Genomic DNA, 16,762 nt, shown 5'->3' with positions numbered 1-16,762 from the left:
GCTCAAGCAGGAGACCCTGCACCATTTCTGACAGATGGCAGTCCAGTCTCTTCTTGAAAGCCTCCAGCGATGAAGCTCCCACAACTTCCAAAGGCAACTTCTGTTCCATCAGTTGATTGCTCTCATTGTCAGGAAATTTCTCTTTATTTCTAGGCTGAATCTCTTTCCATCCATTCTTCCTTATTCTTCAGGTGCTTTGGAAAATAGCTTGACCCCCTTCCTCCTCTCTGGGGCATTCCCTGAGATATTGGACCATTGCTATCCTGTCTCCCCTGGTCCTTCTCTTCACTAGACCAGCCAGGCCCAGTTCCTGCAACCGTTCACCGTATGCTTGAGCCTCCAGTCCCCTCATCATCCTGGTTGCTCTTCTCTGCACTCTTTCTAGATTCTCAACATCTTTTTTATAGTGTGGTGACCAAAACTGGATGCAGGACTCTAGGTGTGGCCTTACTAAGGCTTTACAGAGTGGTATTGGTACCACTGATAACCGCTGATGACCTCTATAGAATCTTCCTACTTGAAATCAATAGAGTCATTAAATTATATGTACCACGAATGACTACCATGTCCAAGAAAAACAAACTACCCATATCAATAAAAAAGCTTCAATCAAAAAAAAAATCCCTCTGGAAAAGAAACAAAAAAGGCTATGTTACAAACTTCAGAAACCGTTACAGAAACATATGCAACCAAATTAAAACTGAATGCACAAATTACCACACCAAGCAAGAAGAAAACCTTCTACGCACAAATTCCAATCGTGCCTTTTATAATTTTGTCAACAGTAAACTTAAAGATTCAAGATCCATCCCACCACTAAAAGATTCTAACAACAAAGAATGCAATGACGAAACAGTCAAAGCAAACCTCTTCAACATTTTCTTTGGCTCAGTTTTGTTAACTCCGATAACACATATCCAACATTCCACAAACGAACCAGCAATGACTATGATGATCTAACTCATATAGATTTCACAGAAGACAACGTTGGTAAAGCTCTTCACAACTTAAAACCATCGCTTTCTATTGGACCTGATGGTCTATGTGCATATTTCTTAAAAACTTTCCATTATTATAGCTGAACCCCTAAGTATTATCTTTGATAAAGCTTTCACTACCAGTTCTCTTCCCAAACTTTGGTCACTAGCCACAGTCATCCCCATCTTCAAAAAAGGAGACCCCAGCTTAGTCGAAAACTACAGACCGATCTCCCTTTGCTGCGTCACCTGCAAAGTCATGGAATCTATCATCAATCAATCCATTACCTCACACTTAGAAACTAACAACCTACTCTCCAACAAACAATTTGGTTTCAGGAAAAGTTATCATGTAACTTACAACTTCTCAATATGGACTTCAAATCTAGATCAAGGCAAATCAATAGATGCAATCTACATAGACTTCTGCAAAGCTTTTGACTCAGTAGTACACGATAAACTTCTCCTTAAACTAACATCCTATGGCATCTCAGGACCCCTCCACAAATGGATATCTGCTTTTCTGTCTAACAGACAACAAGTGGTCAAAATTGGCAATGCTTTATCAAATCCTGTTCCTGTCAAGAGTGGCGTTCCTCAAGGCAGCGTCCTTGGACCAACACTCTTTATTCTATACATTAATGATCTTTGTGACCATATCTCAAGTAATTGTGTTCTCTTTGCTGACGATGTCAAACTATTTAACACCACAGACAACACTTCTATCATTCAAAACGACCTTGACCATCTAACCGCTTGGTCTAAAATTGGCAGCTCAAATTTCAACCAGCAAATGCTCAGTCTTACATATAGGAAAAAGAACTCTAAAACTAAGTACATACTAGATGGACATTACCTTACAGACGACCCCATCCCGTTAAAGACCTTGGAGTTTTCATGTCAAATGATCTAAGTGCCAAAGCCCACTGCAACTACATAGCAAAAAAGCTCTAAGAGTTGTAAACCTAATTTTGTAGCTTCTTTTCCAAAAACACCACACTACTAACCAGAGCATATAAAACATTTGCTAGACCAATTCTAGAATACAGCTCACCTGTTTGGAACCCTCACCACATCTCTGACATCAATACAATTGAACGTGTCCAGAAATATTTTACAAGAAGAGTTCTCCATTCCTCTGCATACAAAAAAATACCTTATCCCCCCCGACTTGGAATCCTAGGCTTAGAAAACTTGGAACTCCGTCGCCTTGACAAGACCTAAGTTTAACTCACAGAATCATCTATTGTAATGTCCTTCCTGTCAAAGACTACTTCAGCTTTAATTGCAATAATACAAGGGCAACCAATAGATTTAAACTTAATGTAAACCGCTTTAATCTAGATTGCAGAAAATATGACTTCTGCAACAGAATCATCAGTGCTTGGAATACTTTACCTGACTCTGTGGTCTCTTCCCATAATCCTAACAGCTTTAACCAAAAACTTTCTACTATTGACCTCACCCCATTCCTAAGAGGACCATAAGGGGCGTGCATAAGCGCACAAACGTGCCTACCGTTCCTGTCCTATTGTTTTTCTTTTCTTCTTCCTATATATGTTTATATGTGTATATACTATATAATCTTTTTGTATGATGTTGTGACAAAATAAATAAATAAATAAATAAATACCTCCCTTGATCTTGATTGTATCCCTCTGTTAATGCAGTTTAGGATTGCGTTGGTATTTTTGGCTGCCGCTACACAGGGCTGGCTCAGTTACTGCTATTAAGCCTGGTTTCACCCAGTCTATATGTGTGCTTTTGGGTTTTCTTGCCTAAGTGTAAGACTTTTACTTTTCTCTTCATTGAATTTCATTTTGTTAGATAGGGCCCGATGCTCAAGTCTGTCAAGATCCATCTGGATCTTGAGCCTATCTTCTAAGGAGTTGACTGTTCCTGCCAGCTTAGTATCATCCACAAATTTGATGAGTTCCTCTTCTATTCCCTCATCTAAGTTGTTTATGAAGATATTGAAGAGTCCTGGGCCTAAGACGGAACCTTGTGGTGCCCAACTGCTTACTTCCCTCTGTGCAGACGCAGACCCTTTAAGGACTACTCATTGAGTACGGTTTGTCAGGCAGTTGCGAATCCATCTGGCAGTGATGCGATCTATCCCACTTTTTACTAAATCTGCACTACTATTAATCTTCTCATCGTTCCCATCACCAATCTCTTTCCACTTATGACTGTATGACTGTAACTTTGTTGCTGGCAATCCTTATGATTTATATTGATATATTGACCATCAATTGTGTTGTAAATGTTGTACCTTGATGAACGTATCTTTTCTTTTATGTACACTGAGAGCATCTGCACCAAGACAAATTCCTTGTGTGTCCAATCACACTTGGCTAATAAAAAAATCTATTCTATTCTATTCTATTCTATTCTATTCTATTCTATTCTATTCTATTCTATTCTATTCTATTCTATTCTATTTTTCTAGCTTACCAAGAAGTAGGTTGTGGTCTACTTTGTCGAATGCCTTGCTGAAGTCTAAGTCTATTATGTCCACAGTATTTCGCTGGTCTACTAATTAAGTCCCTATGTTGAAGAATGAAATAAGATTGGTTTGGCATGATCTGTTTTTTTTTTTTAATTTACATTTATATCCCGCCCTTCTCCGAAGACTCAGGGCGGCTTACAGTGTGTAAGGCAATAGTTTCATTCTATTTGTATATTTACAAAGTCAACTTATTGCCCCCCCAACAATCTGGGTCCTCATTTTACCTACCTTATAAAGGATGGAAGGCTGAGTCAACCTTGGGCCTGGTGGGACTAGAACCTGCAGTAATTGCAGGCAGCTGTGTTTTAATAACAGGCTTCTTACAGCCTGAGCCACAGCGCGGTTTTTAATAAACCCATGTTTACTAGTTATTACTGTACTCATTTCTAGGTGTTGGCAAATCTGTTTTTTATTATCTTTTCCAGTACCTTCCCAGTTATTGATGTTAGGCGGATTGGTCTGTAGTTTCCTGGATATGGAAAGTTTTTCTTCTTCTTTTTTTGAAGAAGCACATCAACTCTTTTCCAGTCCTTCGGTAGTTCCCTGGTACCCCAGGATTTTTGAAGATGTGGTACAGTGGTTCTGAAATGACATCTGCCAGCTCCTTTAGAACTCTGGGATGTAATCCATCAGGTCCCAGTGATTTGTATTCATTAAGATCAGACTGGTGTTCTCTTACCATTTTTTAGGCTTATTTTAACTTTTATTTCTAGTCTGTCTTTTAAGTTACGTTGTTGTTGTTGTCAGTTGCGAAGTCGTGTCCGACCCATCGCAACCTCATGGACCACATTCCTCCAGGCCTTCCTGTCCTCTACCATCCTCTGGAGTCCGTTTAAGCTCCTGCCAACTGTTTCAGTGACTCCATCCAGCCGCCTCATTCTCTGCCGTCCCCTTCTTCTTTTGCCCTCAATCCTTCCCAGCATGAGGCTCTTCCCCAGTGAGTCCTTCCTTCTCATTAGGTGGCCAAAGAATTTGAGTTTTATCTTCAGGATCTGGCCTTCTAAAGAGCAGTCAGGTTGATCTCCTCTAGGACTGACTTGTTTGTTTGCCTTGCAGTCCAAGGGACTCGCCAGAGTCTTCTCCAGCACTAGAGTTCAAAGGCCTCCATTCTTTGGCACTCAGCCTTTCTTATGGTCCAACTTGCACAGCCATCCATTGCAACTGGGAAAACCAGAGCCTTGACTATACACACTTTTGTTGGCAGGGTGATGTCTCTGCTTTTTAGTATCCTGTCTAGCTTTGCCATGGCTTTCTTCCCCAGGAGCAAGCGTCTTTTAATTTCTTGGCTGTAGTTCCCATCTGTGGTGATCTTGGAGCCCAGGAAAATAAAACCTGTCACTACCTCCATCTCTTCCCCATATATTTGCCATGAATTGAGAGGGCCTGATGCCATGATCTTAGTTTTCCTAATGTTGGGTTTCAAGCCAGCTTTTGCACTCTCCTCCTTCACCCGCCATCAGAAGGCTCTTTAGTTCTGATACGTATCAGATAAAAAAATATCGAATAGCATATGAGTAAATTTAGGAAATATTTTGTATTAGATATATTTCTGAAGGAGAGGGGAATTGAGAGTGTGATTATGTGTGGAGTGACTAGAGATTATAATTTAGGAATTATTTTGGATTATTATTGTTAGTTTTGATACCCTGCATTTTGTTCTGGGAAGTCGGGGGTGGGGGTGGGGGTAAGGGGAGGAATTGGGGGTTGAGGTAGAGATGGAGTGATGGTTAATGTACAGGGATTATTGAAGATGTATAAATATAATTAATGTAGGGTCGGGTCTGCCCAGTTACCATTTTAGAACGGTGGGGAGGGAGAAAAGAGAGAGTAGGAGGTAGGAAAGAGGAGAAGAGGAAGGAAGAGGGGTAGAAGAGGGAGAAGGAAGGTGTAGGGTGGAGGGAGGAGAGGATGTAGATAAGAGAAGGAGAGGAAGCTCTGGAAAGTAGAAGAAGGTAGAAGAGGGAAGAGTGTTAAAAAGGAGGGTGGTGACTGGGCAAGCCCGACTAATTGTATATAACTGTACATTGGATGAGTTGTTTGATATGATTGTAAAAATAAAACTTTTTTATGGGAAAAAAAAGGCTCTTTAGTTCCTCTTCACTTTCTGCCATTAGAGTGATATTAACTGCATATCTGAGGTTGTTGATATTTCTCCCAGCAATCTTAATTCCAATTTATGATTCATCAACCCTGCCTTTCTCATGAAGTGCTTTGCATATAAGTTAAATAGGCAGGGCGACAGTATACAGCCTTGTATGCTGATTTTGAATCAATCAGTGGTTCCGTGTCCAGTTGTCACTGTTGCTTCTTGACCCGCATATAGGTTTCTCAAGAGACAAATAAGATGGTTTGGTACAATCAAAGGCTTTAGCATAGTCCATGAAGCAGAAGTAGATGTTTTTCTGGAACTCCCTAGCTTTCTCCATGATGGCAGTGGTATGTTGGCAATTTGATCTCTAGTTCTTCTGCTGCCTCTTCAAAATCCTGCCTGAACTTCTGGTAGTTCTCGATCCACATACTGCTGGAGCCTAGCTTGTAGGATTTTGAGCATAACTTTACTAGTGTGTGAAATGAGTGCAATGGTGCGGTAGTTTGAACATTCTTTGGCATTGCCTTTCTTTGGAATTGGAATGTAAACTGACCTTTTCCAATCCTGTGGCCACTGTCGAGTTTTCCAACTTTGCTGGCATATTGAGTGTAGCACTTTTACTGCATCGTCTTTTAAGATTTTGAATAGCTCAACTGGAATATTGTCACTGCCTGCGTAGCGAAAGTAAGTGAATATCACCCTTGCTTCTGACTTGAGGGGCTCATCTTCCAGCGTCATATCTTTTTTCCTTTTGGTACTGTCCATGGGGTTTTCATGGCAAAGATAGTGGAGTGGGTTGCCATTTCCTTCTCCAGTGGATCATGTTTTGTCAGAGCTCTCTGCTATGATCTGTCCGACTTGGGTGGCCCTGCACAGCATAGCTCATAGCTTCATTGGGCCCCTTCGCCTTGACAAGGCAGTGAACCATGAAGGGTTTTTTGATAGGTTGGAAGGAACTTTTTTTTAAAATTATCTTTGACTTTTTTTGCATGTCTTTGTTCGTTCTGAGCTTTTGCTTTCCCGACTTCGTCTTTGCAGATTCTGCCTGTCTGCTGATATTCTGCCTTAGTTGTGTGTCCCTCTTTCCATTTTTTGTACTTGTCCTTCAGTTCAGTTTTCTTTTTGTCTTTCAGATTAGGTAGCATCTTCAGTGCTAGAAGGAATGTGGGGTTGCAGAGAGGAGGAGGAGGAGGAAGAGGAGGAGGAGGACTGTAGGGTCCTGGTGCTCTCTGAACTTGTTGATGTTCTTGCAGACGCTTCATGACCTAACTAGGTAACATCATCAGTACTAGAAGGAATGTGGGGTTGTGGAGAGGAGGAGGGGGAGGAGGAGGAGAAGAAGAAAGTGAAGGAGGAGGAGGAGGAAGAGGAAGTGGAAGAGGAGAAGGAGAAGGAGAAGGAGAAGGAGAAGGAGAAGGAGAAGGAGAAGGAGGAGCAGGAGCAGGAGGAGAAGGAGAAGGAGAAGGAGGAAGAGGAGGAGGAGGAGAAGAAGAAGAAAGTGAAGGAGGAGGAGGAGGAGGAGGAAGAGGAAGTGGAAGAGGAGAAGGAGAAGGAGAAGGAGGAGCAGGAGGAGGAGGAGAGGAGAAGAAAGTGAAGGAGGAGGAGGAGGGGGAGGAGGAGGAGGAGGAGGAGGACTGTAGGGTCGTGGTGCTCTCTGAACTTGGTGGTTTTCTTGCAGACGCTTCATGACCTCCATGAGAAGGAGAAGGAGAAGGAGAAGGAGGAAGAGGAGGAGGAGGAGAAGAAGAAGAAAGTGAAGGAGGAGGAGGAGGAGGAGGAAGAGGAAGTGGAAGAGAGGAGGAGGAGGAGAAGAGAAAGAGAGGAGGAGGAGAAGGAAGGAGGAGGAGGAGGAGGAGGAAGTGGAAGAGGAGAAGGAGAAGGAGAAGGAGGAGCAGGAGGAGGAGGAGAAGGAGGAGAAGGAGGAAGAGGAGGAGGAGGAGGAGAAGAAAGTGAAGGAGGAGGAGGAGGAGGAAGAGGAAGAGAAAGAGAGGAGGAGAAGGAGAAGGAGGAGGACTGTAGGGTCGTGGTGCTCTCTGAACTTGGTGATTTTCTTGCAGACGCTTCATGACCTAACTAGGTAACATCATCAGCGCTAGAAGGGAGTGAGGTTTGTTCTCTGTTGATATACTAGTGACTTGCTGTGTTGGTGTTGGTGGGAGGGTTGTTTTTTCTTGGAAGTTCCTTGATTAGCCCTGCTGTTTATTGTTTGGCTGTTTGTCTGGTGTTAATCCCTGCTTATCTGGATGTTGATTGCTAGGGAGGAGGTGAATTAATCTTTTTGTTTTCAATGTCCCTTTTATTTATTTACTACATTTACATGCTACCCTTCTCTTTTTTTGCAAAGCGATTCTGGACGGCGTAAAAATCATAAATATAGAAACTTTAACAGGACTCAGATTAAAAAAAACAAAACCTATACAACCAAGAGTACGAACGGCTGATTCCTGAAATAGGATTTTTCCAGGCACCTGAATGAATTCAAAGAAAAAGGAATCCTTTTGTATTTAGCTAACATAATACCATCAGGACCAAGAACTGTGCTTGTACTATGCAATTTCCCCCCATCGGGCCCTGGAATAGAACCTTCAATGAGATGCATATTGTCGTGTCCCCCTCCCCCTCCGACGACCGGGTCTAGGAAGTCCGTATCAAGCGTGGCAACGAAGCCTCTGCAGCTTTGCCAAATTACTTCCAGGTTTCTCAGGGCAGGCAGGAGTCCAAGTTGTGACTTCAGCAAACTAAAGGAGACTTTGCTTGACTCAAGGTTGGAATGCCACAAGCAGGTCCTTTATATAGGCTGTGGGGTGTGGCTCCATGACTCAGCATTTATCCAGGCCTGCCCGTCCCTTCCTTCTGCTGGCGTCACCTCTCAGATCTCCGGAAGCGAGGATCCTCCCACTGTGAATTCTCTTCAGCTGGATCTGCTGTCGGTAATTCCAGCACGTGGCTGGCTCCCTGCTCACACGCTGTAGGAGTTAAGTTTGTTTGTTCATTCCTGACATCCTGTCCGGGCATGGGGCCAGGGCCGGGGGCTGGAGGCATGACAGGCCGTTCATCTTCATTATCAGACTCGGAGTCTGATAGCAGGCCCGGGAGGAGACGGGAGGGGCCTGGCTGAGGAGAGGAGGGAGGACGAGGCACAACACATATTTTGAATGGTGTGAAAATATTGTTTATCTCTTTGTGCCCCTTGATGGCTGGTTTATCGGGGTGTTAGGCTTCTCTAGCATTTTTGGACTTATTTTATCTACCGTGGGAGGTTCATAGTTTTCCAGTAGGATAATTTTCGGGGGGGGGGGGAAACGGCATTTTCTCAATTTCCTTGGAATTGCTGCTGTTCCTTCAGAGCCTCTCCCCACTGATTGATGAAGGGGGAGACGCCAGGCTGGTCCAGTCACAGAAAAGAAGATGGCGGCAGGTTGGTCTTTCTCTCATATAAAGAATATCAGAGTCGGAAGGGATCTTCGAGGTCTTCTAGTCCAACCCCCTGCTAAAACAGGAGAGATGGTGGCTAACCCTTTTCTCCTCGGATGCCAAAACTGCGCGAGGGATAGGATTCAAAAATTTTAGCAACCTGCACTGCGGCGGGGGGGTGGGGGGTGGGGAGGGCGTTTTCCCGAGCCTCCAGGAGGACAAAAATGGCCTTTTTTTTGCCATTCAGAGGCCCTCCGGAGGCTGGAAATGACCCTGTTTCTGGACTTCTTGAACTTCCAGGAGGCCCATTTTTCACCCTCCCCAGGCTCCGGAGGCTTTTCCCGAGCCTCCAGGAGGGCGAAAATGGCCTTTCTTGGGCTCTGGAGGCCCTCCAGAGGCTGGAAATGGCCCTGTTTCAGGACGTCTTAAACTTCCAGGAGGCCCATTTTTCGACCTCCCCAGGCTCCGGAGATTTTTCCCAAGCCTCTAGAAGGGCAGAGAGGCCTTCTGGAGGCCGGAAACAGGGCCATTTCTGCACTTCCATAATGTGTGCGCCGCTTACCCCGTGATCTTCCCTGCCCCCTGTGCATGCACGCGCATCTCCCGCATGCGCCCCACCCCCTGTGCATCCTGAAAATCACCAGGCTGGTGGGAGGTGTGTGCGTGCATGCGCAGCGGATGTAAGCTGGGCAAAGGCTCATGGGTCCGCAGAGAGGGCTCTGCATGCCAGCTGTGGCACACGTGCATAGGTTCGCCATCACGGGACTATACCAGGGGTGAAATTGCTCCCGGTTCGGACCGGATTACCTGATCCGGTAGCGATGGCGGCGGGTGGTTCGGAGAACCGGTAGCAAAAATCCCTGCCCCCATGCCCAGCTGAGCCGCACAATCATCAGAGTTTTTTTGGGTTTTTTTTTAGTTTTAAAAGCATTTTTTCTTCGGCCGAAAAAATGCTTTTAAAAGTAAAAAAAAAATAAAAAGCCTCTGATGATCGCGCGGCTCAGCTGGGATCATCAGAGCCTTTTAAAAGCGTTTTTTACAACCTCTTCGGCCGAACCCTTTCAGATGATGTTGATCCTGAAGGAAAACGCTACATTGCAGAGACATCATTGGGGGCAGACGGAGTAGAGAAGAGAAAGGGATTACAGGGAGTCCTTGGCAGTGGTGGGATTCAAATAATTTAACAACCGGTTCTCTGCCCTAATGATCAGCTGGGTAGGCGTGGCTCGGTGGTCATGTGACTGTGTGGGCGTGGCCAACTCAACGTCACTCAAGTCGATGGCCGCTTCGCTTTAGCGGTTACAGTGTACTACGGGTTAACCAGAGAGGCAGTTTCTATATGCAGGGAAATAAAAATTAGGCTAGAAATACCACCAGAATGTTTCCTTCCTGCCTTCCTTACAGGATTAGCCTTGTAAAGTACAAAAAAAAAAAAAAAAAAATAAGATTTCTTCCGAGAACCGATTCTCCGAACTGCTTAGAAAGTTAACAACCGGTTCTCCCGAATAGGTGCGAACTGGCTGAATCCCACCACTGGTCCTTGGGTTACGGCCACAATTGGGCCCAAAATTTCTGTGGTTAAGTGGGACATGCGTTAAGTGAGTTTTTCCCCATGTTATGACTTTTCTTGCTACAGTTGTTAAGTGAATCACTGCAGCTGTAAAGTTAGTAAGATAGTTATAGACCCCGGGATACTGCGACCGTCATAAAGATGAGTCAGTTGCCAAGCGTGAAAAACAGTCATAACTCACTTTTTTCCGTGCCGTTGTAACTTTGAACGGCCACTAAATGAATTGTCGTAAGTCGAGGACTGCCTGTATTTTAGTTTACCTCTGAATGCTGACCTAATTTTGTTTTCTCCCAAAGCAATACGCAAAAGGGCGATGGTTAAAAATAAAAAAATAAAAACCTCTGATGATCGCGCTCAGCTGGGATCATCAGAGCCTTTTAAAAGCGTTTTTACAACCTCTTGGCCGAACCCTTCAGATGATGTTGATCCTGAAGGAAAACGTTACATTGCAGAGACATCATTGGGGCAGGCGGAGTAGAGAAGAGAAAGGGATTACAGGGAGTCCTTGGCAGTGGTGGGATTCAAATAATTTAACAACCGGTTCTCTGCCCTAATGATCAGCTGGGTAGGCGTGGCTCGGTGGTCATGTGACTGTGTGGGCGTGGCCAACTCAACGTCACTCAAGTCGATGGCCGCTTCGCTTTAGCGGTTACAGTGTACTACGGGTTAACCAGAGAGGCAGTTTCTATATGCAGGGAAATAAAAATTAGGCTAGAAATACCACCAGAATGTTTCCTTCCTGCCTTCCTTACAGGATTAGCCTTGTAAAGTACAAAAAAAAAAAAAAAAAAATAAGATTTCTTCCGAGAACCGATTCTCCGAACTGCTTAGAAAGTTAACAACCGGTTCTCCCGAATAGGTGCGAACTGGCTGAATCCCACCACTGGTCCTTGGGTTACGGCCACAATTGGGCCCAAAATTTCTGTGGTTAAGTGGGACATGCGTTAAGTGAGTTTTTCCCCATGTTATGACTTTTCTTGCTACAGTTGTTAAGTGAATCACTGCAGCTGTAAAGTTAGTAAGATAGTTATAGACCCCGGGATACTGCGACCGTCATAAAGATGAGTCAGTTGCCAAGCGTGAAAAACAGTCATAACTCACTTTTTTCCGTGCCGTTGTAACTTTGAACGGCCACTAAATGAATTGTCGTAAGTCGAGGACTGCCTGTATTTTAGTTTACCTCTGAATGCTGACCTAATTTTGTTTTCTCCCAAAGCAATACGCAAAAGGGCGATGGTTAAAAATAAAAATCTTTCTTCTCCAAATGTTTCCAGGCAGCTTGTCCCTATAAATAAAATATTGACCATCAATTGTGTTGTAAATGTTGTGCCTTGATGAACATATCTTTTCTTTTATGTACACTGAGAGCATATGCACCAAGACAAATTCCTTGTGTGTCCAATCACACTTGGCCAATAAAAAATTCTATTCTATTCTGTTCTATCCTATTCTATTCTATTCTATTCTATTCTATTCTAATCTTTCTTTTTCTTTCTTTCTTCTATCATCTATCCATCTATCTGTCTGTCTGTCTGTCTGTCTGTCTATCTATCTTTCTTTCTTTCTTTCTTCTATCATTTATCTATATCTATCTATCTACAATATCTATCTATCTATCTATCTATCTATCTATCTATCTATCTATCTATCTATCTATCTATCTATCTATCTATCGTATCTATCTATGTATCTATCTATCTGATTGCTTATTTGTACCCTACGACTATCATTAAATGTTATATCTTATGATTCTTGATGAACGTATCTTTTCTTTTATGTGCACTGAGAGCATATGCACCAAGACAAATTCCTTGTGTGTCCAATCACACTTGACCAATAAAATTCTATTCTATTCTATAAATATCAATACTATGGAGGCCACCTTAAATGAGACACACTTGTGAAATAGTTTACAAACTGCAACCCAGTCAACTGTTTGCAATCTCTGGCTCTCTTGGGCAAAAGTACAAACCGAAATGGGCCAGTCACACATTGCACAAAGATATTTCCTAAGCGTGGCTGGCTGGGGGATTCTGGAAGTTGAAGTCCACCCACCTTAAAGTCAACAAGGTTGAGAAACGGACAACGATAGAGAACAACATAAAGCACTTCAGGGAAGTGCTCCATTTGGGAGGAATGAATCAGATTATTGAGGGGGTTACTCCTGATTTACTCTCTTAAGCCAACAACCCTGGTTTGGAAGAACATTGGAGAAGATAAAAGTGTAGCTTCTTTTCTAGAACTTCATGGACGGGAAGCTCCTTGGAAACCCCTTAAGAATGGCCCTGGTTCTCCAAGATTTTTGATACGGATGTCTCAGGCTCACTTGTGCCCTTATGGCTCATAAACACCTTGACCAGAAGCCTGTGGGCATCAGTTGCCACGTCCTCCACAAAAGTTTTCAACATGCTGTAGACCACGGCGAACGACAACCCTACCGAGGCCATGGGCACCAGCTGCTTTGGTAGGTTGGGCGCTCTGCTGGCTGCTTGGATGAGCAGTTCCACCACAAGTCCTTTGGTGACTGCAGCGGCCAGTGGAGACCTGACCAGGGCTTTCAACTGCTCAACGGGCTGGTCTACATGTTCAGCGGTCCTCCTTAAGGACTCCTCTTCCAAGCCAAAGCTGATGCAGTAACCTCGCATGGTTCCCACCAGCAGCTCCACATTACACACCACCGAAATATCTGGGATAGCTTCGGTCTGGATCCCACAGGCCACGACGGCCACCAACCACAAGTGATCCAGCATCATGTCCTTCTTCTTCTCCAAGATGCGATGGGAGCTGTTGGGAGTGGCAAGGAGCAGCGAGTGGCTCTTCGGTAGATCCAGGTTCTTCTCCAGAGTCTCTTCCAGAAAATAGAAGTCGTACTTGCTGAGTAAAACGCTGGAAATGAGGAAGATCTTGGGAGATCTCACTTTCTCGGCTTGAAGATCTTGAAGGCAATCTTCCCGGATCTTCTGCAAGGTGACCATCTCATTGAAGCTAGATGGGTTGCTCTGACGGACCGATTCCAGATCTGCTTCTACTTTGGAACGGACAAAATAGTACCCTTTGCCGGCTTTCTTGATGTAGTGAGCCAGCTTAGCATGGAAGGACCTGAAGTGCTGAGAAGCAATGATTAAAAAGAAGTCATAGGAGGCCACATCCATCTTTTCCACGTAACGTTTGGCACTGAAGCCTGGATTCCCAATCTCTGGCAGATCCCACAGGATTACTTTGGGGTACTTAGGGTGTGGATAAGCCACAGGAGTTTTACGGGCCTCCGCTTTTCCAATAGGAGCTGCCCCTTCGTCTTCCTCACAGAGGTCCCGAAAGGTGTTGATGAAGGTCGCCCTGTCTTCTCCCAATTCTCCAACGATGGCCACATTTAAGCTGATGTTCTCCAGGGAGGAAAAAGCATCTTGGAGGTGTTTGGTCAGCTGGTCAAAGCTCCCCATCGTAAAGGCAGCCTTGAGGTCCTGGATCTGGTTTTCGGTTAGAGCAATTTGGTCATTCTCCACTTTCTGTGCCATGGGGTCAAAGGTGAACTCGGCTGGTCAACCCAGGGAGGAAGAGCTGAAGAACCAAGCGGAGAACATCGTGTTAGCAGATGTGGCGGGATAAAAGAGAGGCCTGCGTCTATGTTTTCACCATGAAGGGGTTGATGAAATGCAATCTTGCACTTGGGCAGCCCAGCATGCCCTGCCACTATGGAAAGTCACAGATATAGTGCACTAGTGCACTAGTAGTGCAATAGTGCACTACTATTAATCTTCTCATCGTTCCCATCACCCATCTCTTCCCACTTATGACTGTAGCTTTGTTGCTTGTATCCTTACCATTTAAACTATTGTTTCCTGATTGCTTATTTGTAGCCTATGACTATCATTAAGTGTTGTAGAATAGAATAGAATAGAATTCTTTATTGGCCAAGTGTGATTGGACACACAAGGAATTTGTTTTGGTGCATATGCTCTCAGTGTACATAAAAGAAAAAGGGGAAAAAATACCTTCATCAAAGGTACAACATTTACAACACAAATGATGGTCATAGGTTGCAATTTAACCCTTAATGATAGCAACAAAAAATTACAGTCATACAGTCATAAGTGTTACATTTGTACCCTGTGACTATCATTAAGTGTTGTATCATTAAGTGTTAACTATCATTAAGTGTTGCAGCTTGATGAAGGTATCTTTTCTTTTATGTGCACTGAGAGCATTTGCACCAAGTCAAATTCCTTGTGTGTCCAACCACACTTGGCCAATAAAAAAATTCTATTCTATTCTGTTCTGTTCTATTCTGTTCTGTTCTGTTCTGTTCTGTTCTGTTCTGTTCTGTTCTGTTCTGTTCTATTCTATAGGATGTTGGCCTCAAAAGACAAGGATTCCTGCCACAGACCAAAGGTTGATAAGGTGCCATTACTAAAACCTGGCCGTAATTTTAAACAATCACGTGAGGTTTCAGTAATATCACCTCAAAATCTTGTAAGACTTTGAGTTCTCACTCAAAATTCAATGACATGTTGACCTGATTGGCTGGAGAATCTTATGAGGATTTGTATTTCTTCCTAAAGTCAGGCAGGAATATATGGATATTGCTATAGCTTACCTATTTCAACTCTGCAGCAAAAACATGATAGGTAGATGATTGAGTGATAGATGAGTAGATAGATAGATAGATAGATAGATAGATAGATAGATAGATAGAGATATAGATTAGATAGATAGATACAGATAGATATAGATTAGATAGATGATAGATAGATAGATAGATAGATAGATAGATAGATAGATAGAGATATAGATTAGATAGATAGATATAGATAGATAGAGATTAGATAGATAGATAGATAGATAGATAGATAGATAGATAGATAGATAGATAGATAAATAGATAGATAGATAGATAGATATAGATATAGATTAGATAGATATAGATAAATACGTGATTTTGGGGCCTTTCTTTTTTTTGGCCACTGTCGTTATGCAAATCTGGTTCCCCCCAAGACAAGCGGTTGTTTGGTGAGTCATGCCTGATTTTACAACCTGGTTTGCCATGGTTGTTAAGCGAATCATGCAGTCGCTAAGCAAATCTGGCTTCCCCCATTGAGTTTGCTTGCCGAAAGCTGGCTAGAAAAGTTGCAAATGATGATCACAGTGTGCAGCGGCAGCCAGAAAAGCCAACGCAATCCTAAACTTCATTAACAGAGGGATACAATCAAGATCAAGGGAGGTCCTAATACCACTCTATAAAGCCTTAGTAAGGCCACGCCTAGAGTACTGCATCCAGTTTTGGTCACCACACTATAAAAAAGATGTGGAGACTCTAGAAAGAGTGCAGAGAAGAGCAACCAGGATGATGAGGGGACTGGAGGCTAAAACATACGATGAACGGTTGCAGGAACTGGGCCTGGCTAGTCTAGTGAAGAGAAGAGAAGGACTAGGGGAGACAGGAGAGCATCTTCCAATATTTCAGGGGCTGCCACAGAGAGGAAGAAGGGGGTCAAGCTATTCTCCAAAGCACCTGAAGGCCAGACAAGGAACAATGGATGGAAACTGACCAAGGAGAGATTCAACCTGGAAATAAGGAGAAATTTTCTGACAGTGAGAACAATCCATTCATGGAACAGAAGTTGCCTTCGGAAGTTGTGGGAACTTCATCCCTGGAGGCTTTCAAGAAGAGGCTGGACTGCCACCTGTCAGAAATGGTGTAGGGTCTCCTGTTTGGGCAGGGGGTTGGGCTAGATGATCTACAAGGTCCCTTCCAACTCTGTTAATCTGTAATTGAATCTGTAAATGCTAGGAGACTGCAACCATCATAATTATTTGCCAAATACTTGCGAAGCCCCTGAACTTTGATTGTGAGCGCATGGGAATGGTGCCGCAGTTGCAGGGATAATGCCTGGCCATTGTGTTCTACACCACTGGGACCCTGAATGGGCATTAAACGAATGGTCGTAAGTCAAGAACTGTCTGTATTCTGCTCAGGTCCACATAGCTCTTCCTTGACTTCCGGCAGCATCTATGAAAAAAATCTGGATTCATTTAAACATCTGGAGCTAGAAGAAAGCCAGTTGTGAATCTTGTAATTGGACTGATATGAATAAAGGTAGCCCTTGACTTACAACAGTTTGTTTAGTGACCTTTCAAAGTTACAGCAGCAGTGTAATTACGACGACATAACAATGTATTAATATTAAAATGTGATTAATATTTTA

The 16,762-nt window shown here is 43.5% G+C and overlaps 1 protein-coding gene across 1 annotated transcript in view; it reads right to left on the bottom strand.

The window, feature by feature from the left end:
• Nucleotides 1-12,743: 12,743 nt before the first annotated feature.
• The window catches only part of LOC131186451 (interferon-inducible GTPase 5-like), an 8,174-nt gene continuing 4,155 nt past the window's right edge, over nt 12,744-16,762 (bottom strand). The window contains exon 2 of the mRNA XM_058160041.1: nt 12,744-14,117. Coding sequence (XP_058016024.1) covers nt 12,833-14,074 — 1,242 coding nt within the window. The 5' untranslated portion in view covers nt 14,075-14,117 and the 3' untranslated portion in view covers nt 12,744-12,832. The remainder of the gene's footprint in view (nt 14,118-16,762) is intronic.

The sequence above is a fragment of the Ahaetulla prasina genome, chromosome 17, assembly GCF_028640845.1.
Source record: "Ahaetulla prasina isolate Xishuangbanna chromosome 17, ASM2864084v1, whole genome shotgun sequence".
Taxonomy (NCBI): domain Eukaryota; kingdom Metazoa; phylum Chordata; class Lepidosauria; order Squamata; family Colubridae; genus Ahaetulla; species Ahaetulla prasina.
This window is presented reverse-complemented; position numbering and strand designations above follow the sequence as displayed.